The following is a 27,416-nucleotide window of genomic DNA, read 5'->3' as shown; positions in this document are numbered from 1 at the left end:
AAATTCTGAAGAAGGTATGAATCCATTGTAGTTCATATGCCAGGGATGCCAAGGCGCGACACTCAATCTTAGAAGAAGATCGTGAAATAGTGGTTTGTTTCTTAGACTTCCAAGCAACCAAAGAGGTGCTTAAGAAAACACAATATCAAGAAAACACAATATCCAGAAACATAGCATCGAGTAGTGGCACATGTTGCCCAATCAAAATTAGAAAATGCCTGAATTTTATGAGAGGTGTTGGATTTATAGAAATGGCCATAGCTAGGAGCATGTTTTAAGTATCGAATGATACGTAATGCCTACTGCATATGTGGTTCACGTGGAGAAGAAACAAACTGACTGAGTTGTTGGACAACAAAACTAATATCAGGCTTGATGTTAGTCAAGTAAAGTAATCATCCAATCAAACGCCGAAAAGAAGAAGGATTTGGTAGAAGAGCTCCCTCCTCGAAATGAAGTTTGATAGAAGGATTAGATGGCATTGGTGCAGGTTTACATCCAAGCATCCCTGCCATTTAAATGAGGTTCAAACAATATTTTCTTTGGTTCAAAACTAATCCATCCAGAGAACGAGTAACTTCTAGGCCCAAAAAATATTTGAGAGGGCCAAGATCTTTAATATGAAATCTAGAATGAAGATGAGCTTTTACATCATTAATTTCAATAATGCTATTACCAGTGAGAACCATATCATCGTCATAAACCAATAAAATAGTAATATTAGAAGCAAATTTCTTCACAAATGGAGAATGGTCAGCAGAGCTTTGTGCGTAGCTAAGAAGAAGTAGCTCTAAAGTTAATTTTTGGTTCCAATTACGACTGGCTTATTTTAAACCATATAGAGACTTGTTAAGCTTACAAACAAGATTTGGCTGAGGAAGAGAAAAACTAGGTGGAGGCTTCATATAGATCTCTTTATGCAAATCTCCATGGAGGAAAGCATTGTCAACATCCAACTGATGAATAAACCAATCATTAGCAGTGGCTAATGCTAAAAGGATGCATATAATAGTAAGTTTGACAATAGAGGACACAATTTCAAAATAATCAAGCCCCTCATTTTGAGTAAAACCCTTAGTCACCAACCATGCTTTAAACCTATCAACTGTGCCATCTGGTTTATGTTTGAGTTTGTAAACCCAACGACAACCAATTGGCTTAATGCTAGAAGAAGGAGGAACTAAAGTCCAAGTTTGGTTTCTATCAAGAGCATATAACTCAGCATCCATAGCCAGTTTCCAGCAGTCATGTTGAGCAACTTCTTTGAAGGAGAAAGGTTCAGCTTGGACAAAAATATTATGACAAAAGGCAATATGGTAAGGAGAATAGTTATCATAAGAAACAAAATAAATACATTGGATAAGGTGTGGAAAAAGTAGAGCATGAAGCGAAAACAACACAACAATAATATTGATCTAAGTATTGAGGCCTGTTTTTCACTCTATGAGAAGTTCTAAGATCAGGATTAGTAACTTCAACATTATCTGAACAAGATTAGGAATAGGTTTCGTAGTAAGGTCAGTTGTAGGACCCGTGAAAATTAATTAATTAAATATTTAATTAATTAATAAATATGGGTAGTGGGAGGCTTTATGACATTAAATATTGATTGATATGATGTGGAAAAGTATTAGCTCAAGTGGTTGAGAGTACTTTAATTGTGTGAGAGGACTTGGGTTTGAGTCTTATATATGCCATTATGTGTTACTTGAATTATTATTATATTTTTATTATGCTTGAATCATGCGAATGATGATATCATTATATAATTGTATTTATCATCACGAAATATATGATGGTTGAACATGGTTGTGCATTGTTTGACGTGTGGGCTGAAAAATAACCAAAATAATAGGCCTTGATTAACAATTAATCTCACACTTAAACCAATTTTCGTTTTTACCATCAACCTACAATAGGGACTCTTTAAAAGGCAGAATTTGAGAAGGAAATAGGGTTTTGGAGGTTGTTTTCTGAGAGCTTTAGAAGGAGTGCGAAAATTGAGAGTGAATAGTGAGGTTTGGGGCATTTGAGAGCTGTTTGGGAGAGAAGCAAGGAAAGGGAATTGGTGTTCCAGGAAAGACTCACAATTCAAGTTTTAAGTAAGGAACCTTCGGGTTAGGGGAGCTAAAATCAAATTTTCATATTGTTGTTGTATGCATATGATTTTGATGAGGTTATGCCATATTGTATCTAAGTGATGTTCATACGTTTGTGGCATAGTTTTCAAATGATTGGTATGAATTGATGTGTGAATTGGGCATGTTTGTTGGTGTTTACGTGTGTAAATAGTGTGGAAGTCTGCAACTCTCGCTCAAGCGAGCTAGGCTCGCCTAGGCGAGATTAGCAGAGAGTCGAGTCTGTTTCTGCTCGAGCGTCTCGCTTGAGCGGAGTGTTTTGGCCTTGGGCGACAGACTAACTCGCTTAGGCGAGTGTATCTCGCCTAAGCGAGAACTCGTGAGTGTTGGGTGATTTTGCTTGGGCATCTCGCTCAGGCGTGAACCTCAGTTTTGAGCGAAAGAGTGTCTCGCTCAGGCGAGAGTCCCTCGCCTAAGCGAGAATGTTTTGACGTTGACTTAACTCGCGCCTAAGCGAGATATTTGATTCTTGGGCGAAATATGGTCTTGCCCAGGCGAGTGAAACTCGCCTAAGCGAGAGTTCGAGGTTGGTTCTGTGCGAGGTGCTCGCTTAAGCGAGGTAACCTAGCCTAAGCGAGATGGACTGGAGTACTTAGGCAAAGGCTTGAAGCTTAGCAAAGGATGGATGGATTATGTGTTCAAAGGCAAACAGTTATGTGGTATTGGATTGATTAGTGGTTGAAATGTGATGTGTGTACTATAAGGCTTCTGGGATATCTTATAGGTGAGTTTGCTGGTGTTCCTTGAGTTGTGGATCGGGATAGGGGTTAAGCACGTGCCATTCTATGGGTTGTGGCTCAGGATAGCGGATGAACACGAGGAACTCTTGAGTTGTGGCTCGGGTTGACGAGTGTTGCCGGCGTGAGTGTGCTGGTTGTGGCGAGTACGGATGGGTCCAGATGGATTGCCCTCCTTAGTGATTTGCTGATGAGTTTGGTAGTCTTGGGACATTACGGACTATGTTCGTATTTGGGAGCTCCACCTGGCGTTACGGTGTGTGATCCGTAGCATGGTTTCCCACATGTGCTCTATTGGTTGTGGCCGATAGGTGTGGCAGCAAGACGCCTTGAGATACTCATTAGAAGATGTAGAACGCTGCTAGCATGGTTGTGGCCATGTGGAAGGAAGGGAACGAGTTTCCTTGATGTGCATTGATATTACATGGTTGTGGCCATGTAGGAGGAAGGGAACGAGTTTCCTTGACGTGCATTGATATTACATGGTTGTGGCCATGTGGAAGGAAGGGAACGAGTTTCCTTGATGTGCATTGATATTACATGGTTGTGGCCATGTGGAAGAAGAGTTTCTTTTGATGTGTTTTGTTATATGTAAATGATTGATATATGTATGTGCTGATTGTAACATCCCGCCAGGATATTACTAATTTATAAATAAATAAATAGAATAATTAAGACAACGCATTTAATAATACCTCATTTTCCCAAAACGCGGGAAAATTCAAAACTTTATTATTCGTGCAGATAATTTAAAAGTGTTCATTACAAAACTGAAACCTCAATAACATCAAGTCACCCCTCAGGATTTACAATTGTTTTCAAAAACAAGTAAATACATAAGAAAAGTTTCCCCAGATAAATCCCCTCTCCGCGCCTAAGCTGCACCTGAGCCACCTGCATCACCAGCATCTGCTCCCGTGTACCGCGTACACGATCATCGCCACACACACGCAGATAGGGTGAGCTTAGCAGATAAAACACATATATATACAAAACTATAAACACATACATATAAATCAGTAATCATTCACATATCATCACTTAAATTAACTTCTCACCTTGTCCTATATTTTTATTCTCTCAATTAAATCTCCAATACGTTTATTCGTGTTCTACCTCGTCTGCTAATTACTTCAAGGTGACTTGCTGCCATACCTATCGGCCACAACCGATAGAGCACGTGCGGGAATACATGCCACAGATCATACACCGCAACGCCAGGTAGAGTTCCCACATACGAACAAAGTCCGTATCGTCCCAAGACTACCAAACTCGTCAGCCAACAACTGAGGAGGGCAATCTATCTGGACCCATCCGTACTGGCCACAACCAGCACACTCATACCGGCCACACTCGCCAACCCGAGCCACAACTCCAGGGTTCCTCGTGTCCATCCGCCATCCCGAGCCACAACTCAAGAGATGCTATTCCGAGGCACAACTCAAGGAATACCACGTGCTTAACCCCTATCCCGAGCCACAACTCAAGGGATACGTTCCGAGCCACAACTCAAGGAACTCCAGCATCATCACCTTTGAAGCATTACCAGAAACCTTGTAGGACACCCTATGAAGTCCAACAACTGGGACTTACAGCACCTAAACCGCCTAGCGGGGGACACGTACCGCTAGGCGCCACAGCTTCCAGACCGCCTGGCGGGGGACACGTACCGCCAGGCGCCAAGCGCCTCAAACTCACAAAGTCTGCAACCACCGCCTGGCGGGACAGTCTACACCGCCAGGCGGACGCTGTTCCAGGGGCCACTGTTCGCGTCACCGCCGCCTGGCGGAGCCTATCCAACCGCCAGGCGCTGTATCAGTACAGCAGCACTCCACTTGAATTCCCTGTCACGAGTTTCACGGTTCACTGCTTCTAGCTTCTAATGCTATTCTCACTAACTGACTCATAACAAGTCCCTCAGATTTGACCATTCACAATGCCCTCGCATCTATGGAAGTACCTTACTTGAAACCACTTTCCTAGCCTGAGTTCACCTAATCTTTTATAATTCTAGTATATTTCACCCTTTTCTCCAAACAGTACTCCTACACTTACTATACTTGTCCTCCTTTTCCTTCCCCTTTTTATAACTCACTTAGATACACAAGTTCACCTCTCCATATTTTATACTTACTTCTACTATACCTAGGTTACAGTCCACTATCTAACAATACCTCTCCGGGTCTAATATTGCCCTCACCCAATTATACCACTCATACCAAACCTCAATTTCAATATTCCTTCATTATTCTAATATACTCATCCTCTCTTACCTTATCCTCCATCTATATCATTCCATTCCATCAACTCCTATCTCTAAAACTCCCAACTCCAACCAATTGCACTCATTTTCACGCCCAAGCTCCTACTGGCACTCAACACTCGTTCCATCACAACGAGCACTCCCTCTGCGCTGTCACCTACGTCGCCTGGCGGCCAGCTTCGCGCCGCCAGGCGGTGCGTCAGTTCTGGAATTTACCAGACTCCTCCCGCAACCAATTTCTCGGCCATTTTACCATCTTCAAGAGCACACACAAAAACTAATCCTTGCACAATCATAATACTCTAATTTATTTATCACTAATTCCTAAGTCAAATTCATAGTAACCCATCCCCAATTCGTGATTTCTGATAACATACGCTCAACCCTAACTCATATTCACTGTTCCATTCAATTAACCTCCAATTAGGTTGTCATACCTACTGTTGATCATCATTACCCCTCTATACTGATCACCACTACCTTTTGCTCCGATCAGATTTCACCCAGAATTCCAGAAAAGCCAAAAATGAGTCAAAATGACTCGCACCGCCTAGCGGTTCAACCAGTCCCGCCAGGCTCCTCATCAGCAACCCAGAAAATGGCTAAGACGCTTTGCGTCGCCTGGCGGCCGGGAATGTGCCGCCAGGCGGTTCCTCTCCCAGGAACCCAGAACACATCATTTTGCATGAGTCGCCTGGCGGTGATTCATCACCCGCCAGGCGGTTTCTGGAAAATTTCCAGAAACTCAGAATTTTGAAGGCTTTAACAGTACTCAAACCATCAATATATCATACAGATAGACACTTATAATTATATGCATAAAATTACGGAGTTCAGCTCCCCTAACCTGGTTCCTTAGCTTTCAACCTTGATAATTTGAGAAAATCTCCCTTGATCACCAACCCTCCTTGATTCCTTTCTATTCAGCCCCCCCTCAAGTCTCACTCCAACTCACAGAAATTTCAGATTTTCGTGCTCTCTCTCTCTGGTATATTTTTCAGCTTGCCAAAACCCTTCTCCTTACCTCACTTTGGCCTTTTAAAGGTGTCCTAAAAACTAGGTAATAATACAAAACGAACCTAAAACTTAATGGTGATGTTTATTGCCATTCATGGACCCCCTTTATGATCCGTTTCCAGCCTCTCTCCCCCCCTCTTGGCTGTCATTTCTTTAGGGTTTACGTTAACCCTTCACCTTCATGCCAAAAACCAAAATGAATAAAAAGTGTTCAATTGAAGTTCACCAAGATTTGAACCCCTCACCCTACCAAAGCTAAATCAATCCCAGACCACCAAGCCAATTCATATTTCATGCCAATAATTTTAATTTAATTATCATAACATACAAGAACATGTTTTTCATAATTTTAAATGACAAAAACATAACATCAAAAGTTAGCATACATAGGACTCGAACCCAAGTCCTCTCGCACAATCGAAGTGCTCTCAACCACCTGAGCTAGCACTTTTCCACGTCATACCAACCATAATTTAATGTCATAATTATTACCCCTCCCGTATTTATTAATTAATTAATTATTTAATTAATTAAATTCTACGGGTCTTACACTGATTATATTAGCTCACCCTATCTGCTTGTGTTTGGCGATGATCGTGTACACGGTACACGGGAGCATATGATATTGCAGGTGGTCTTGGTGAGGCTTAGCTACGGAGCAGGGATAGCTTGGGAGTTTTATGTTTTAATTTTAAGTTTTATGTTTTAATTTTAAGTTTTATAACCTTGGATTGGAATAAATTGTAAAGGCTCATGGCCCGTTTGATAAATTTTCCAGTTTTATAATTATGGTTTTCTTTTCTTTTGAGAACTTTAATTTTATAAATAAAGTTTTAAATTTCCTATGTTTGGGAAATGATGTTTTATTAAATGATGTTAATTATATTTCTTTGTTTATTATTTAAATCTGTAATATCCTGTCGGGATGTTACATCAGTGGCATGTGAAACAGGTAAAGTGGGAAAATCATACATGTTAATATCATAGTAATGAGAATCATCAATTGAAGCAATACAATTATCATATGGTAAAGAGAATGAGTAAGGAAAAATATTTTCATGAAAGATAACATTCCTAGTCACAAAAATAGACTTGGAGTGAAGATCATACAAAACATATCCTTTTGTTCCAAATTTATAACCAAGGAAAACACATTTTAAGCTTCGGGAATCCAATTTAGTTCTTCTAGTAGTGGCAGAACTAGCATAAGCCAGACAGCAAAAAACATTGGGATTAGAAAAATCGGGCTTAATAGAATAAACCAATTCATAAGGAGATTGATTATTGAGAAAAGGAGCGGGTAACCTATTAATGAGATGAACAACCAATTTAAGCGAATAAGACCAGAAAATGTTTGGTATTTTTTCTTGGAAAAGAAGAGCACGACACACATTGAGAAGATGTTGATGCTTCCTATCAACAATCTCTTTTTGTTGAGGAGTTGCGACACAAGAAGTTTCATGAAAAATACCCTTACTATTATAGAAATCATTAAGAAGAAACTCTTTGCCATTATCAGAACGTATTTTCTTAAGCTTGCAAGAAAATTGTTTTTCTGTCAAAGTAATAAAATCTGGAAGAATAGGTCTAATTTCAGTTTTATGTTTAAGAAAATGAATCCAAGTAAATCTGCTATAGTCATCAACTATAGTTAAAAAATATTTGTATCCATCAATGGAAGAGATAGAAATTGGGTCCCAAATATCAACATGGATAAGTTCAAAAAATTGAAGAGATTTTCTAGTGCTTGAAGAATATTTCAAAAGTTTTTGTTTGGCAAACGCACAAGCATCACAAGCAATAGTAGAAGGAGAAGAAATATCAGAATGATCAGAAACAAGAAGCTTTAAAATGTTATCAAACGAATGACCAAGTTTCATATGCCACAAGTTACAAGGATTATCATTATTAATGAGAGCAGAATGTGATAAGGAAATATTTGCGTCAGATATACTCAAGTTACGTCTGTATTGAGAACTATCTAAGAGAAAAAATAGGCCTTAATGTTTCCTAGTTGTTCCAATCGTCTGGAAGGTATTAGGCTGCACAATAAGACAAATATTTTGGGAGAAAACCATAAAACAATTAGTAGAATTAAGCAATTTTGAAATAGAAATGAGTTGAATAGAAAATTGAGGAACAAAAAGGGTGTTATGAAGGATAAGATTGTCCAACACAATGATACCCGAGAATTTAGCAATGACAGAGTTTTGGTTGGGTAATTGTATATAAATAGGAGAAATAGATTTGAGATTTTGAAATAAAGATTTAAAAGGATAAATATGAGTTTGGTACTACATTGGTGAACAATAGTTGTGGTCATTCTTAATATCTTTATCATGTGTAGTTGGATATTAAAAGAAAAACGTACATTTTTGCTACTGCATCTAGATGTATTTATAGGATTGTTTGATGGGCCTGTTGATAATCAGAGGCTAATTTCAGCCTAAGTACGACATAATCATACTTACCAGTAAATTTTCTCTAATGATCTTGCTAATCTTCTTTCAATCTATTTTTAGTTTTAGTTACGGACCGGATATGACCGACCGAAAATGTTTAGCAATCGCCGACCAATTTATTCGGGCTACCGGCCAGATTACTAATTCAATGGACCGATTCAGTTTTGTTAAAAAGAATATTAATAACACTGTTCATGATATACCTATTAATTGGAATATTTTGTCTCTCAGGAAAAAAAAATCTTTTCTTTTCTTTTTCTTGTGCACACAACAATTAAAATAGAGTATATTATATGTCTTCATAACACGCAAATCATCTTCTTGTTATTGTAGAATGAAGACTTCAAGTATTCATCCAAGTAGTGAATGAAAATTATTCATGATAGTTATTGCCCATTAAAAAAAAAAAGTTTGAAGCTAGTTTACATTGGTTATAACTTTGGAAGTGGAGGAGGCTTCCTTATCATAGTTGCTTGCTCAAAGGAATAAGCAATTTGGATGAGGTTTGGCTCAGAGCCTCTCAAACCTCCAAAGCAAATTCCAAATGGCCTACCATTTTGATATCCTGCTGGAACAGTTACTCCAGGATAACCTCCAATAGCCAGTACAGAACTAAAGCTTGCACAAGGTACAACAACCGCATCAAGTTTATTTCCTATCATTACTTTCTCAAACCCATCTTTTGACAATCGTGTCAAGTTTGATAATGCTTCTTCCAGTGTCCCACTTCCCCTTATATTCTGCGCATTTACCATCAGATCTTCTCCATACTCCTTAACTTTCTCCTGGTATAATCATAGGTTAATCAAAACACAAACTATACAAACACTTCTTTAGACTGTTTCTTTTCTATTCTATTTCACTTTCACCTCTATAATATTCATTCACATTTTATTTAAATTATCTTTAAATCTAGACACCCTTCTCATAAAATATTTTGAAAGTAATTTAGAAGGAACAACTCTTTATTTTACAAAAACAATACTAAATGAGAGGTGATATTTTAATATTTATAAGAAAAATCCACTTAACAACTTAAAATATTGATATTTTATTTTTAATTTAAAGTATTAATAAATATTAAGGTTAAATAAGTTTTTCTTGTTTTAAAACTATTATAAAAAATTGTTTGTTTGCAAATTAAATTATAAAATATTTTATTCCTTTCATTTTAAGAATTGTTGTATGAGAATTATGTAAACATCCTCAAATATTAATGAAAAGCATGGACATATTATATTATAATCTAGAGTGAAATTTCGTTTGTCACATTCTACATACAATTTATTGATAAGATATGTTATACATTATTTTATAAAGTATAAGAACTGAATATTTATAATGTAGTTTAGAGAGAAAAAATACGATATTCTTAGTTTGGAGAAAATGTATTTAGTTCTATATATTATCATATTATTAAAATAGATTGTGGGTGTTTTTTTTTTTTTTGTTTTTTGTATCCTTTTTATATTGTATCGACAATTGTTGATTAATTTTACATTCCCATGCACTAACCAGTTTTGAGTGTTTATTGTTGAAGGCTATCACATCGGCCAAGCTTCTCACGGGGGAAGCAACTAAGTCTTTGAGGTATGCGTTCAAGGAAGATTTGAATTCAAATGCCACAGCAATACCTTCACTTGGACCGCTATAAACTTCATCAATGTTTTCTATCTCCAAATTGTCAACCAAAACTGCTCCTCTTTCCCTGAATTTGTAAGAAGCACATGAGACTGAATACAGTAATAATAATCATAACTAGGTATTCATTACCTTAATGTTTTCAGGTGTAGCTCAAAAGTTTCATGCAGAAAAGTGTCATTTCCAAAAGCGTAGAAATATCTCAGCACTCCTAGTCTCTTTCCTCGTAGTCCATCTTTCCTCAGAAATTGAGCATAGCCTCCTTTTGGGATATACTTTGATGCTATGATTGTTGCTTTATCATTGGTGTCAATTCCTGCAATGGTTTGAAGAAGAAGAGCAGCATCTGCTACAGTCCTGCAAATTGGTCTACACCAGGCACAGAATGTTACACATTTAATCTAATTAAAATAATTTGAACAGCGGAATTGATGAGACATACCCAACAGTGTCTTGTCTTGGGGAGACTGGGACTACCCCTGCTCTGCTAGTGAGTCCTACTGTTGGTTTTATACCGACTACTGAGTTAGAATCTGAAGGGCATAAAATGGATCCATCTGTTTCTGTACCAAGCGAAACTGCTACCAAATTGGCTGCTACTGATATTGCAGATCCACTGCTGGATCCACACGGACTATCCATTGTGTATGGATTCTGCAAAATAAAGCCAATCACTGAACTCATTTTTTAATCCTCGTAAACTTCTTCAGAAACAAGAAAGATAAAAGTATAAATTAAACTTAGTTAATGTATGAATTAATTTATGAAAATGTTCTCAAACAGCTTTTTATTTTAAATTTTTAACATATAGAGAAGTTAACATTATTTTTTGGTTTTTTAGAGAACTTATAAGGTAGCTATTCCAAATACTAACGTCTTAACCTCTATTATTTTCTTTCTTTTTTCTTTTTACTTCATCTTGTATGGTTAAAAAAGCAACTATGTAATACAATTATAACACCCTTAGGTTATTGTATGCAGTTAAATATTCTGTGTTTTTAGCGGTATAGTAAGTTTATCGACTGTCATGTGAGTAATGCAGTCAATTTGGCCTAACTCGTGATTTGGTCCTAGTCCTGGACGAAGGCAAAAAGGCCTACAGGACCAAAACCTACATAAAAAAATCCACAAGATCAAATCGTCCCAAAGTCTAATGGGTTAGTTTTGTAAGTTGGTTTAAGATCAAGATATAAGGTTGGATCAAACAAAGGTTAACTTGAGATATATGGTCAAGTCGACTCAGGTTAACCTTCGTTTCGGGATGACTTGATTTGATCTTTAACTCAAGTTGACGTGTTCGAATTTTAATCTGGGCGAGCTCAACTCAACCTTCGACTAGCTTGACTTAACTCACCTTTCGACCTAGATCAACTAGGTTCGACCTTCACCCTGGATCGACCTTCAGCTCAGGCAACACATCTTGACCTTCGGCCATGGTCAACTCGTCTTGTCCTTGGTCTAGGCTAGCTCAGCTCAAATATAAGCATGAATTCGACCTTTGACACGTCTCAACCTTTGGCAAGGTTGACCCCTCTCAACCTTCGGCACGGGTTAGACATCCCAACTTTTTTTTAGTCAACATGTATTGACATTTATCTGGACAAACACGTCTCGACCTTTTGTCCAGGCTAGTATATCTCAAATTTTTTTCCGAGTCAACTCGTCCTGACCATTTACCCTAGTTGGCCAATAACCACCTTTAACTTGAGTTGACCTATCTTAACCTTCAAATGTAGTCAACTTGTTACGAACTTTTACCCCAAACTCACCCTTCTAAACCTTTGGCTTAAGTTGGCTCGTGTCGACCTTTGGCCCGAACCAACTTTTCTCGACCTTTTGCCTAGGTCACGCCTTTTCTACCTTTTGACTAGGACAACCAATCTTGGCCTTCAATCCGAACTAACTTTTCTTAACCTTTGACCTAAGTCTGCCTTAACCTTTGGTTTGAGCCAACTTGTCTCAAGTTTCAACTTTGGTCAATGGTTGAGATCTAACACCTCTTTACCTTTTATCCACGTAAGCTCATCATGACCTTTGATCCGAGTTAGCCCATCTCAACTTTCCGTTAAGCTAGTCCCTTATGTCTCCACATTAGGTCATGGCCAATTTGTTTGGACATTCGCCATGGGTTGGCGTGTCTCCACCTTCAGTTGTGACGAACATGTTTTTACCTTCACTTAGGCTAGTCCTGTCTTGAACTTTGTTTTGGACAGTTCATCATATCTTTTGAGTCAAGTCAAGTTGTCTCGACCTTTAACATAATATTCTCATTTCAACCTTTGATACAACCAATTGTGTTTAATATTTGTCTTGACTTGACTTGAGTTGAACTTTAACCCAAACCGACACGATTTGATCTTTTGTTTAGACTAAATCAACTATATCGTTAATTTGAATAGACTCATGACAATCTTTAAATCGAAACAACTTAATTTAATCTTTAATACAAACTAAAAATATTATATTTAGAAATTAATTAAAGTTTATAATTAGATCAACTAAGTTTAATCCCTTATCATGACTCACTTTATAACACTTTAAGAAAAAGTTGAGACTTGGGATTTTTAGTTGGACCACCCATTAAATTAATTGATGTGAAAGATGGTCATAGTAAATGAAAGAACACTCGTTAAATGAATTGACATGAAATATGCTAATAGTAATTGAAAGAACGTTTAAGGTAAAGGACCACGAGATATTAAAATTTCAGAGCTATAATAGAAGACACTGAAAATGCATTTGTTTAAATTATTTTGAACTTTCCTTTAACCGAATTTAAATTTTTAACTAATTAAATATCTCAGAAAGATATAATTTGACAACCAACACAACTATTTAACAACTCAATCATTTTTCATAATTATTTCTTGAACCTCAACAAACGTATAAAATAAACTAAGCAAGCAATAAAAAAGTTTAATATTATTTTTTATCTTGGTCAGAATGATTTATCGGAAAGATAAAAAAAATTAAGAAACGACGACTAATTAATTCACACATATTGAGATAATTAAACCTAATGAAAAAGAAAATAAAAAAGAAGAGAAGAAGAAAATGAAGCACCTTTCCATGTCTTCCCCTAGCACTCCAACCATCGGGTGCTGCAACTGACCTGTAATGTGACCACTCACTGAGTGTAGCCTTCCCTATAATGATAGCCCCAGCTTTTCTTAACCTAGTGACTACACCTGCATCTCTAGGCACCACAGAGCCCAGAAGAGCAAAGGAACCTGCGGTGGTGTTCATCCTATCCTTAGTTGCAATGGTGTCCTTAACCAAAATGGGTATTCCATGCAGTGGTGAAAGAGACCCTGGTGCCTTGCTCTTTCTCTCCTTGTCCGCTTTCTCAGCCTGTGCGAGAGCATCTGGGTTTAACTCCAACACCCCTCTCAGAACTGAGTTTTGGGTTTCTATTTGCTTCAGGTAGAATTCCACAACTTGCTTAGAGCTCAATTGTTTTTTCTGGAAAGCAAGTTGGAGATCGTAAACAGTTGCTTCTTGGATTGAGAATCCCTGGGTCGTGCTACTTGGTAGCACAGATGAGAAAGGGAGTTGAAGGATGACAAAAAGCAGTTCAAAGCAAAAAGATAATACTCCAACTGCGTTGGAAGCCATCAGAATAACTAAACAAGTGAACTGCATTATCCAGATTCAAGAATTAATCACATCGCCAAAAATATAACAGGGACCGTCCATTCCTTCCTTGTATGGCACAAAGCACAAAAATTTTGCTATTTCGACTTCAAAACTGTAATTTTTTAATTCTTGGCAAGTTTACAAATTCAGTCCGTTGTTATTTTTTTTTAATTTTATGTTTAATCACACGCAAGGTATTTATTTATTTAAAAAGAAAATCTCAATTGGCTTTTTCAATTTTAAATTTTTTTGATGGAGTTCTATTTTTCAAAATTTATTTTAATTTGGTAGTTTTTTTAAAGTATCATCTATGTTAAATATATGTCATCGGTTCGGTTCGTAATTTTTTCTTTTATTTCATTTTTAATTTTTAATTTTTTTTTATTTAAAAAAAATAATTGATAAGTGTCAAATTAAAATTTTATTACGTGTTACTTTGTAATTTTTTTTATTTATTTTATAGTCTCAATTAGTTTTTAATATATATATATATATATATATATATAATTTTATCTTAATTTAATCATAATTTTATTTAAATTGAAACTATTTCGTTCTTTCAAATTTCAACTGAGATCAAATTTAATTTTTATATAAATATTATAATTATATTTTTATTATAATAGATATTTTTAGCTATATTAAATTTATTTAAATTTAAATTTTTCATTGAAATTTATTTAAAATTTGTTTTAATAATTTTTAAATTTAAATGTAAAATTTTCGAACAATTTTATACAATTATAAATATTTAAATTTCACATTTGAATTTGAATTTTGTTATTGTTATAAAACTATTTTAAAAATTTACATTTTGTTATTGTTATAAAACTATTTTAAAAATTTACATTTGAATTTATAAAGTTATCTACAATTATTGAAACAAATTTTATTTAAAATTCAATACAAAAATTAAATTTAAACAAACTTAATTTAGTTAAAAGTATCTATTATAACAACAATATAATTATAATATTTATGTACAAGTTAAACTTGGTTATATGAAGAGATGAAATTACTCATATTTAAAAAAAATTAGAACTAAATTAAGATAAAATAACAAATAAAGCATCAAATCCAGATTTTTAATATAAACAATTGACACTTGGCAGAATCATTTTTTTTAATGAAAAATTAAAAAATATTTTAAAAGAAATTAAAAAAAATAAAAAAACCACAAGATAACACGTTGCAAAATCTCTTAATTTGACATGTGTCAGTTGTTCTTTTTAAGGTAAAAAAATTATAAGAAATTAAAAAAAAAAAAAAATCACAAGCTGTGACACACAATTAATGTCATCAATACTACCCTAACGAAAAATACCAAATTGAAACAAATTTTAAAAAATAGGACCCAATTAGGATAACTTAAAATTGAAAGACCCAATTGAGATTTTTTAACGAAAACATGAATCTTCCATGTGATTAATAAATTGAAGTTGTGTCAGCTTGGTACGACTTTAGTGTATTATGATATAAACTGAAATTGTGTTAGTTTGGAATGACTTCAGTTCATTGTAATTTTTGTAGGATTAAATATATTTTTGGTTCTTTAATTTTAAGTGAAAATTGAAATTAGTCTCTCTTCGAAGTTTTGGACCAATTTAGTTTCACATATTTGAAAATGTATGGATTTAGTCATTTTAACCAAATTTTGTTAAGTTTATTTAACGTTTCAAATGCATTTCTCAATTCACATTGATGCGAAAATGTGTTAAATTGTATAAACAACTTAAATGTTATCAGGAAACGCATTTGAAACATAAAATAAATTTAACAAAATATGGTTAAAATGACTAAATCTAGACATTCCTAAAGTTGGGAGACTAAATTGAACGAAAATTTCGAAAAAAAGACTAATTTCAATTTTCACTAAAAATTAAAAGACCAAAAATATATTTGACCTTTTTTTAATATTAATTGAAGTCGTACCAAGATGACAAGAGTTCAAAATTACACCATTTTGATAATTTTGAAGACAAATTTCACTACAAGAAAACTATATTTTATTTCAGAGTGAGAAACAAGCAATGAGGTTATAGTTAAAATCTGGTATGAAAAGGACATCATGTAAAGTAATAGAATCACAAAAGTAATAGAATCACAGAGTTGATAATTCCTTTATATGTAGCTTTAGTTTTTAAAGCATTTGGCAAATTCACTATTATGCTATCAACAGGTTCATAAGATGAAAAACTTTTCAGATTTATGCTAACATGATTCATGCTAACATGATTCATGCTAACATGATTCGTTGCCCCAGAATCAAGAATCCAAACATCATTATTTTGAAATTTTGTGGGCCATATATCAAGAAACTTATTACCTTGATCTGTGAAGCTTGAGGAGATAGTGCTAACTTGATTCACTTGAGTACTTGCAGTAGCCTCATTTGGTTGTTTTATCAATGCCATCAGAGCCTGATATTGTTGTGGTGTAAATTTGATTTCTTGATCCGTATTTTTATCTCTATTCTCAACTGTCTTTGTTTTTCCATCGAACAAAGTGTCCTGGAGGATAACCATGTTTCTTGTAGCATACATCCACTGTATGCTCGAATTTCCCACAATGTGTACATGTTTTCTTGTTGCTATTGTTCTTGTTGCTAGAAAAACCATTTTTATTATCTGTATGAGCATTCTTACCACAAAAAGAACAAGTGATAGTGTTTATAGCAGCAATAGTTTTAACCTCAGAGTTAGACAAAAAATTATTCCCAATTAACTGCCTTTCTTGTTGAACAAGATAAGAAAAGATTTTTAAAATAGGTGGAGTAGGATCCATGAGTAAGACATGAGATCTGATATTACCGTACTGATCATTCAAGCCCTCTTAAAAATTGCATGGCACGTACAAGGAGGATCGAGCCTAAAGTTTTCCAATTCATCCCAAACTGTTCTGAGTTTGGTGAAGTATTCTGTGACAGTGCTTTCTCCTTGTTTCATCGATGCTGCCTCCATTTGCAAATCTGAAATTCTTAGCAAATCCCCTTGAAAGAAACGTGCCTTCAAATCATTCCAAATTTCTTCAGCCTTATCCATCCAGGAGACCGAATGTACGATCCACGATACAACCATATTGTTGCATCGTTTCCACGCGTTGTATGCAAGATCCTTTTTCTCTGCTTCAGCAGCAATACCATCCACGAATTGGGCTTTATTCTTTGTAGAATAAAAAACTAGGGAGACCAAAGCGGTGGCTGGATTTTCTCCCGGATGCAGATACAAGTGACTATCCACATATATAGAAAAATCTTCTTCTTTAGCCATATCTTGAAAATGAAAGAAAGCAAAGAAAGCAAAACAGGTGAAGCAGAAATGAAAGACGAAAAGAGAGAACGAATCAGAGTGGCGATGCGCAACAGAACTCTTCTGAAGAAGAGCTCTGATACCATCTTACAATTTACACCCTTCTTGATTACACATGAGGGAATTGATTTCGCTTGATATGTGAGGATGATTCTTCATGATATAATATGCAATGTAAATAGGGCAGAGAGACAACAAGTAGGGATGAAGAAAAAAAAATGGTTTGTATTGGATTTGTGAGATGTTTACAACATAGATAGAGAACAAACTTATATAGAAGAGAAAAAAGGAGAAAAAGGCCGTAAAAACAGAAAAGCGGTTAGCGCAGAAAGAGAACGCTATGTGGCAGGTTCAGAAGCAGTACAACATATAAAGGAACACTTATGTGGCAGGTTCAAAATTTTCTTTGTTCTGAGAAATTCAGTATTCAAAAGGTGTAAATTTTGAAAATAATTTTTTTTATTCAGTATACAAATAATTCACTTTTTAATTTTATGATGTAATGTTAAATTCAATCAAATTTCTATTCTTAACAAATTATATTGATCCGATTTAAATGTTTATAGAACCTTGTCGTTATCTGAACAACGTCGTTTTCATGTTTTTTTTTTTCTAAACATTGCCGTCATATTTGAAATAAGAAAGAGAATTGGCAGACATTATCATCACCGAACACATTTGTATACATTTTACAATTTTATTTTATCTTTCGATACAAACACCAAAAAAAAAAATTAACTTTTGTAGTGATCAACTTTTCAAATGAAAAAAACAAATATAAAAACATTTGCGATAATTAACACCATCTTTTTTTTCTCTGTTCATTTAACACTAAATTTTAATAATAAAATATTGTAATGAAATAATAATTTTTCTGTGTCATTACTTACTTTTTGTCCTGACAATATATGATACTTAAGTTTTCAAAACGAAAAAAATATCATACAAATTGTTATTAAACTTTTTTTATCAAATAATTTAATTACTTATTCTTAAATTAAATCAATTTATGATTATTAATGTTTTTGTTTATACGAAAATGGAAACTATTCTTTTGGTGGACCAAGATTTGAATAATAATTTGGTGGTATACAGAAAAAAGGAGTTTTGGTAGGAATGGACTAGTATATGCCATTAAAATTGACAAATATGACTAAAAAGGGGAGCATCCAATGTTATATAGATAGATGGACTTAACCTATTTGTATGTAAGTGAAGAAATGGAGGGGAGAGAGAAGAGGCTTCCTCTGAATGCCCTCCATGTCCAAAAGCTCTTACTTATCGTTAACAGGTTACACATGTTACTCCACTCCACAGCTTTAGCCTTGTTGTTGTATTACAGGGTGAGTTTTGTATTCCAACCCACAGAAACAAGAGAAGGCCATGAGTTGTTGCCATGGCTACTTGTTTCTGCTTCAGAAGCCATTCTCTCCTTTGTTTGGGTCCTTGATCAAGCCTTTCGCTGGCGTCCAGTTTCACGTTCTGTCTACCCAGAAAGATTGCCGGAGGATCACAAACTCTCTCCGATTGATGTCTTCATATGCACTGCAGATCCAACTAAGGAACCCACTTTGGATGTCATCAACACTGTGTTGTCAAGCATGGCACTGGATTACCCTCCAAACAAACTTCATGTGTATCTTTCAGATGATGCGGCCTCGCCTTTGACACTGCACGCTGTGAGGGGAGGCTTGTAAATTTGCCAGGTGCTGGCTTCCCTTTTGTAGAAGGTACAGATTAAACAACAGGTGCCCCAAGGCTTACTTTTCGGCCTTGGAAGATCATGCTCATGCTGATTTTGCAAGGAGTAGTTTGTACGTGGCGGATAAGCGTAGGATTAAGGTTCACTTTCACGGAACTTGCTTTAACTCATCTTTTTGGATTTTAAGAGACAAAAATCCTATATCTCTGATTCTGTTTTCAGTACACGTAACCATGAAAATAATATTTATATTTGCAGGAAAAGTATGAGGCTCTTGAAGAAGAGATAAAGACATTTAGAAATGATACTGCGTTCTCCAGAGATCACCCGTCTGTCATTGAGGTATACTAGCGTTTGCATTGCTTTTGTCATTTTAGACATTTAGAAAACATTTTCGCTTGAGTATTGGATTGGACAAACTTCCAGAGAGTTAGAATTCTGCTTAAAGTCTAATTTAATTCTACAAAATTGATTTGTAAATTGATCTTATCTCTAATTTATGTGGGATTTTCAACGGTGAGAACCAAAATATTGGTGTTTTCTACCATTTTGGCATAATTATAATGAGTAGATTTAGAAAAAAAAAAATGCACCAATGTTGTTTTTGAAGGTTTTATGATTTTATATTAGAGAAGCTGTTTACAATGACATTAACTTTGATTTTTGAAATTATGTATACAAAAGTTTAGATAATTTTTATTTTTTTCTTACTGTGAATACAATTTTATCATTTAGCATTCATCACACACACACACTTTTGTTTCTCTACTTTTTTTCATGTACAATAACTAAACATGACAAGCAAAGATTCGTTTAGATTGAACTTCTAAATGAATTCTTTATGAGAGAAAAGTGTAGTATATGAAGCTAAAATAATTTAAACTTCTGAAAAATTAACTTGGACATTTCGTTTTTATAGTAAATTTTCATTAAACTTTTCGAGACCAACATCCGGTTATAAGTAGCATGTGTTTATTAAGATATCTATGTTTGGAAATTGGTTTATGAATCTGATTTTGGCAGATGATAGAAGAAAGTATGATAGATGATGTAGAGAATGTGAAAATGCCTCTCCTTGTCTATGTTTCTCGTGAAAAAATGGCTTCTCATCCCCACCATTTCAAGGCTGGAGCTCTCAATGTCCTGGTATATGACTATACTTTTTTCTTGTGTATCTGCCAAACTGTAAAGAAAACTTGTTTTACAGACACAACAAATATAATGTTTTGCAGCTTCGTGTCTCTCGGGTGATGAGTAATTCTCCATACATTCTAGTTCTAGATTGTGACATGTTCTGCAATGATCCAACTTCAGCTCGATATGCAATGTGTTTTCACCTTGATCCAAACATGTCCTCCTCCTTGTCTTTTGTTCAATTTCCTCAGAAATTTCACAACATTAGCAAGAATGACATCTATGATAGTCAGCTGAGATCACTATTTACCGTAAGGACTATAAGGAGATCTAACTCAGACCTTCGTATAATTCTTTAATGTTGTATATATAACATGATGCAATCCTTGGCTAACTTTTTCTTGGACAATTCAGCTTCAATGGCAAGGTATGGATGGGCTTATGGGACCTGTTATGTCAGGTACAGGCTTTTACATAAAAAGGGCATCACTGTTTGGAAACTGCGGTAGCAAAGGTATATATCAAACAACATTTTTTTTTTATTTAGTTGCTTCCTAAAACACAACTTCAATGACATTAACAGATAACCGTTGCCCTTGTGCTGAGAGCCTAAAACACTCTTTACTATTCTTTGTTTTGAAACCTAGGAAGTGATCTGCTGCAACAAAAGGATCAATTTCCTTCATCTAATGAACTAATCGGATCACTTCATCGAAACTACACAAGTGATTCGATACCGCATCAGAAACATTCATTGCTAGAAGAATCACACTTTTTGGCTTCTTGTAACTACGAAATTGGCACTAAATGGGGAGAAGAGGTTGGTTTCTTATATTATAGCGTAGTAGAAGATTACCTTACAGGATTTATGTTGCATTGTAATGGATGGAGTTCAGTTTTCTGTGAACCATCGAGGCCACAGTTCCTAGGTAAAGCTACAACGAATTTGAATGATGTATTAATCCAAGGCACAAGATGGTACAGTGGTTTGTTTGAAAATGGTATAAATAGATTTTGCCCCCTTATATATTGGCCGAGAAGGATCCCATTTCTCCAGTGTCTATGTTTTGCATGGCTCACATATTTCCCTCTCTATTGCGTGCCTCTTTGGTGTCTTGCTACGGTCCCTCAGCTCAGTCTACTAAATGGAATACCTTTATACCCTAAGGTAATTAACACCATTCATGCATACATTTGCTTCATATGCTAAAACCCTTTTTTCATATTTCTTTTTCTTCTTCACAGGTTTCAGACCCTTTTTTCATCGTCTTTGTGTTCATCTTTGTGTCAGCTCTTGTAAAACATTTACTAGAAGTCTCTTTAACTGGTGGTACAGTCCATAAGTGGATAAATGAACAGAGGATCTGGATGATGAAATCCGTCACCTGCCATCTACATGGATGTTTGGATGCACTGCTAAAGAAATTTGGTATAAGAGAAGCTACGTTCTTGCCCACTAATAAATTAGAAAGTGATGAACAAAGTGTGCTATATGAAATGGATAAATATGATTTCCGAACATCAAATATCTTTATAGCACCATTGCTTTTCATCATCAGTGTCAACATATATTGCTTAGTGGGAGGAGTGTACAGAGTGTTGTTGGTGGGTGAGTGTGACAAAATGTTTATACAGCTTTTCCTTGCAGTTTTTATAGTTACTGTCAATTATCCCCTCATTGAAGGTCTCCTAAGGAAGGACAAGGGACGCATTTCAAAGTTGGTAGCTATACCTGTTATATTGCCTACTCTTGCTCTTTTGCCATTTCTTAACCTTCTGGGAAATGCATATTATGCTCTGCTGGCTATAAGGATTCCATTTATAATTTCATTTTAATTTCAGTTTAATTTCTCTGTATAAAATTTTCATTAAGTTAAAAGATAACAATATTTTCATTAAGTTTCATCTTCCTATGCTGTCCCCAACATCATTATTGCAATGTCATGTCAATAGTAAATGTCATGTGAATAATCTTTGTTAATATTTAGTTTTTTTAAAAAAAATACTTGTTTATATTTTTAGAATAAGAACTTATTTTTATTATAATTTTAAATAAAAATTTATTTCTATTGCACTTTTTAAATAATTTTTTATCATATTTTTTACTTGTAATTTTTCGTTTATTTTAAAATAAAAAATTGGACTAAATGTGGTTTGGAGACTCAATAAAAACTCGATCAAAAAGCATGTATGAGGAAAACAAAAGTACCAAATGAACATGTCTTTGGGATTTTTTTGTTTTTTGACAAACTCTTTTTTGAGAAAGTTTTAACAATGCTGACTTAATTGTTATTCTTTTTTCATCAGTCTTGTCTTATAATATCCTAAAATTCAAGTGATAATTTTTTAATGGTCTCATGTAAACAATATTAAAGTAACAGATTTTAATTCTTCTTTGTTTTTCTTTTATTTCCTGAAAATTTCTTCATTCTTCATTACATACATGATATTCTAACTTACATCACAACTCATATTTATATTCTTTTTTTCTCCAATCAACCATCATTTTATCTTATAATAGTAAATTTACCATCTTTAAGCTTAATATGATTGTGACTATTTCATTAGATGTATTGATTATTTGGGATGACAGTATAGTATTGCTAGACTCCCGGATAGAAAGTGACGACACAAAAAATTCATTTTGTTGTTCGAGTACTTCCATTACACATGCAACTTCAACAACTTAAACACTTGTCACAAGCTGGTTAAGGAGTTTAAATTTTATGTATCCTTAATTGATTTTATTTTGAAATTTGAGTTGTTTGTGGACATGATTTCTGTTTTACTACTAAACTTGGATCATAAGGTTGAAGAGACGTGCAAGGACATGAAATATTATTAAATTTAAGCAATTATAGTATTAAAAGGGTAAAGTTAACTATAAATCTTCGAACAAATACAAAATTGATTTTAACTAAATTATTTCTTATAAAATCTATACATCAAGAATGGTTAGTGAAATAAAATAGAACTAATAGAATAAGATAAAGATAATATAAAAAGATTAAAAATAAAATAATAAATAAATAAATAAATAAAATTGCAAAAAGATAAAAGAATATAAAAACAATGATAAATAAAATAGATTGATTCCACATCTTTTTCAAAATAGGATTATTCAAAATAAGATTCTTCATTGATTACCTAAAGATTATTGTTCAATTAATTATTGTCTTAGATTTTCAAATTAATCCATGTAAAGTCTTAATTAATTTGTTGGCGTTGTCACTATTAACCAAAGTACAATCTCAATTAAAAGTGAAAAATTTTTATATTATTCATAGTAAATTCAATCAAAGTACAATCTCAATCAAATTTTACTATGTCTAATCATGTCTCTTCTTTTATCAAGTAAAAATCTAATTAACCAAAGTACAAACTTGATTAATTTTAGTTAAAGTAATTAATTACCTTTCATCAAAATAAAGTCTCATTTAATCAAAGTATTTTGCACTTATTTCCCAATTCACCCATTTCAATCATGCAGCCAAATTTGTAGAGAAATCAAAAGATATCAATATTTGTATTTTAGTTTGTCTTGTTTGACCAAACTTTGACTTTGACTGTTTAACCTATTGACTGGCCAATGCGAGACTGCCATAAGGCAGCTCTATCTTTCTCTCAAATCAAGCCTCTTCTTGTGTGTTGTTGTTGTATGGTGGGTGTGGTGTAGTGCAAGGCAGAGATTGCGCTGCTTCAACGGAAGTTCATGGTGAAATGCGTCTCAAGTGCGAGCTAGGTGGATGTACAATGGTTGCATCGTTTGCTGATAAAGATATCATATATCTTCTAGTTTTAATTTTATTGATAGAGATATCATTTATTTTATTCTCTTTTATTATTATTATTATTAGATATTCTGTTTTATGATGGTACATATTAGGTTTTATTTTTTCCCTTATATCATGAGATATTGTACTCTATATATTATACAAGTTTCTAATAAATCGGTATACAAATTCTCATTCTCATACTTTGAATAAAGTATTTCTCTTGTAATTTTCTCTCACTTGTGTTTTATCAAACACTAATATGGTATATGATGAAAAACACCTTCCGTTATTACCTTCTCTTCATCGTTTCACTCATGGCGAGTTTTGCTACTCCTCATCCTTTATTTCTTCATCTTGGAGAAAATGATGCACTTGTTCTTATATATCTCTTTCTTATTGATCACAATTATCAACAATGAAAAAAAAATTCAAGGTTCTCGACTTTCTCAAGGTTCTCGATTTTCTCAAAGTTCTCGACTTTCTCAAGGTTCTCAACTCTCTCAAGGTTCTCGACTCTCTCAAGCTTCTCGAATCTCTCAAGGTTCTTAGGCTTCTCAAGATCTCAAGATTCTCTTCATCCTACTACATTCCTAAATTGTTACTTCCAAGTTAGGCCTTCATTTTCTTCAAGCCCACCTTGATTGGAGGTGATAAAATATCATATATCTTCTAGATTTAATTTTATTGATGGAGATATAATTTTTTATTCTCTTATATTATTATCAGATATTCAGTTTTATGATGATACATATTAGGTTTTATTTTACCCCTTATATCATGGGATATTGTATTCTATCTATTGCACAAGTTTCTAATAAATCGGTATGCAAACTCTCATTCTAAAACTTTCATAAACTATTTCTCTTATAGTTTTCTCTCACTTGTGTTTTATCAAACGATAACATTTGTTAGTTCGTCGCTCTTAGCATAACTATGTGCATATAGGTCTCACGATCTCTGGGCAAAGCTGCACGCGTGGTCCAGGTGGCAATGAGGTGTTGCACTCACGATGGTTGCTTCGTCACTATTTATTTTCGATTTGTGTGGGTGTGCGCTCGTAATGACTACTATTGTTAACGTCAGCACGGTCCTAGTGGCAGTGTCGAGATGCATGGATGATGGCGCGTTCTGCATATGGGTTGTGTCTAGTGATACGGGAGGTTGAAGATGATGATGCATCATCATCTAATTGGTTGGATTTTTAATGTTAGGATGTTGGACATGTGTCATCCTGTCACTGGTTCATATTTGTGTGTTACGATCAAGGCCACGTGGCAGCTACTAATTGGACAAATTTGAGATTGTATGATAGTGTCACATGGCATGTGTTGGTTGGTCAAATTTGTGATCATTTAACAGCTTTTAATTGGAACTGATTTTGGCCTTATTTAGTAGCTTTGAATAATTTATTTCACACTTTTAATAAGCCAAATATATTTTATGCAACACAAGCTCAATAAACCTAATTATCACAAATATTAATTAAATTAGTCTTTTAACCACAAAACTCAATTAAGAAGCCAAAATTAAATGTTAAATGAGGACATACATATGCACTCAACATCGTATGCGAGAAAATCCATTATTTTATTGTTAACAAGTTTGTTCTATAAAAAAAAACCAAATAATTGAGTTTTATTTTATAAACATTACCATCTCTCCAAACATACTTTTATTCCTTTCCTCCAGAGTATCGCTTTAGATTTGTAACCAATCTATGCATCTGTTTGAGCATTCAAAAGCATCATAGGAGTTATGGTATAGAGAACCATCATCCTAACCGAGCAAGGAGTGAGTCAGAGTGAGTTCATTTTCTACCTTTCTTTTGAATTAATTTGGTTACATGCTTGCATATGGGTGAAACTTGCTTGCATGTAGCTCTTTTGGATTTAAGATGAATCTTTGCATGTCAATGATCACTAGGGTGTATGTTCAAATTGTTGATCTGAGGTTTTTATTATATAGAATAAAATGTGTATTGAGAGCACAAGTTACTGGAGCTTATTAGAGAAAAGAGCTAAACTCTAGGTAGCTTGCCTGTTTGTGATGAGATATGATAATGATGACTGTTTATTGTTTGTTGTTGATTTAGTAAGTCAAATGATTCATAGTGGTTGAAAGCGTTCTTTTAAAGGATTAGTTTTAATGAGATGTTTGAGCTACTAGGTAAGGTTAGATCCTTGAAATATATCAGTTGAACTGAACCAAATGTCTTGCTGAAGGTTAATTTTAAACTAAATGTATGTTTGTTTAGTATAAGAAATGAATAAAAGCATCTAGATGGACTAAAGAGATAAGCTTATATAGTTAAAGGATATTATGCAGTTATGAAGATAAGGCTCTAATAATACAGTGAGTATGTAAGTTTGTGAGTTTTGAATTAATTGGTCTAAGGTAATTTATTTTATTACTAAATAAATATTCTTTAAAATGTTTAAGAGAGAAAATTAAGTATGAGCCAATAATACCAAACTTATATACTTATTAGTTTTGATAAAAAAAAAGCACACAATACTCAACAAATGATATGCTCGTTGGATGAGCACTACCCATTGAACAACTGCAATAAGAGGTAATTTCTAAAGAGAGAGCAATAGATGATACGCTAAGTGAATGATTCAAACACATTGGATGAGTCCAATGAATGTAGATCCTAGGGTTTGAGTCGTTGGGTGAGAAGTATTATCAGTTAGTGAAAAATATTTTCTAATTAGAACCCAAAGTGCTCATGAAAGGCTAGGTCATTGTGTGTGTGTGTAACATCGCAAAATTTAAATCATAATATTTTTAGTATATTAACACCATTTTTATGCATTACTTTTTATGTATATTATTATATCTAGTATAAATTAAGAACTTGTAAATATATAAATATAGAAATTATGAATATCCAGAGAATCAAAATTAATTAAGTTGTTACAATTAAAATGATTACAATAAAATCCATAATAATTTTATTATCTTTTCATCTATTCATAATTATTTTTATTTCTATATTTACCTTAAATGAGATGTGCTTAACCTCTTTTTAATTTATATTTTATGTCCCAATTTTTTTCTCTTGTTACAATTTCATCTTCAACTTCTCATTTTTCTTCATCAAATCCAGTATAATTTTCTCCCTTTACAAAGAAACTTCATCTTTTTCACCTTTTTTCCCACCATCAACTCTTTTTCCACCACTGGCTTCACTTTCAGTTTCTTTCCCTTGAAAATCGGATTCCTCGTCATCAACCCATTCAAAGTAATTACAATGTGAATTGGTCTGCGAAAGAAAAGATGAAATCATTACCACAAATACAAAAACAACATCCAGTAAAAGTCACGAAAATTTCAACTTACAGCCCAATTTCAACATCTCCAAAATAATCTGCCTTTGTTTTTCACAGTAGATGTCTTCAGGAGCAACAATCTTTCCCCACACCCACAGACTTTGGATGACATTTCTGAAGATGACGCACAACTTTGCGACATTTTGGAACCAGTATTCCGCAGCATACATGGAAACCCTTTGCTACCACTCTTCATCAATGAAGAACACAGTAACTTTGCCAAACTATGCCTGCACAGTCACGATATGCACCACTTCCTCACTACTCGAA

At 34.1% G+C, this 27,416-nt stretch overlaps 1 protein-coding gene and 1 pseudogene across 6 annotated transcripts; one reads left to right on the top strand and one right to left on the bottom strand.

The window, feature by feature from the left end:
- Positions 1-8,919: 8,919 nt before the first annotated feature.
- On the bottom strand, positions 8,920-17,457 carry LOC114176335 (probable amidase At4g34880). Of its 6 annotated transcripts, none has more exons than XM_028061347.1 (7): positions 16,705-17,457; positions 16,221-16,499; positions 13,322-13,894; positions 10,701-10,912; positions 10,391-10,627; positions 10,133-10,325; positions 8,920-9,402 (listed from the first exon to the last, which is right to left on the bottom strand). In XM_028061347.1, exons 3-7 carry the CDS (start codon positions 13,871-13,873, stop codon positions 9,049-9,051), a joined length of 1,548 nt encoding a protein of 515 aa, XP_027917148.1. In that variant the 5' UTR covers positions 13,874-13,894; positions 16,221-16,499; positions 16,705-17,457; the 3' UTR covers positions 8,920-9,048. The 6 variants fall into 6 exon arrangements, with proteins under 6 accessions (XP_027917148.1, XP_027917149.1, XP_027917147.1 ...); XM_028061348.1 differs by having other exon boundaries at positions 16,221-17,165; positions 17,294-17,457; XM_028061346.1 differs by having other exon boundaries at positions 16,221-17,457.
- A 928-nt stretch (positions 17,458-18,385) lies between these two features.
- Positions 18,386-21,937, top strand: LOC114175591 (annotated as a pseudogene).
- The last annotated feature ends 5,479 nt before the right edge of the window (positions 21,938-27,416 follow it).

This window comes from Vigna unguiculata, chromosome 3, assembly GCF_004118075.2.
Source record: "Vigna unguiculata cultivar IT97K-499-35 chromosome 3, ASM411807v1, whole genome shotgun sequence".
Classification (NCBI taxonomy): domain Eukaryota; kingdom Viridiplantae; phylum Streptophyta; class Magnoliopsida; order Fabales; family Fabaceae; genus Vigna; species Vigna unguiculata.
Note: the sequence above shows the minus strand (reverse complement) of the source record. Positions and strands in the feature narration are given on the sequence as shown.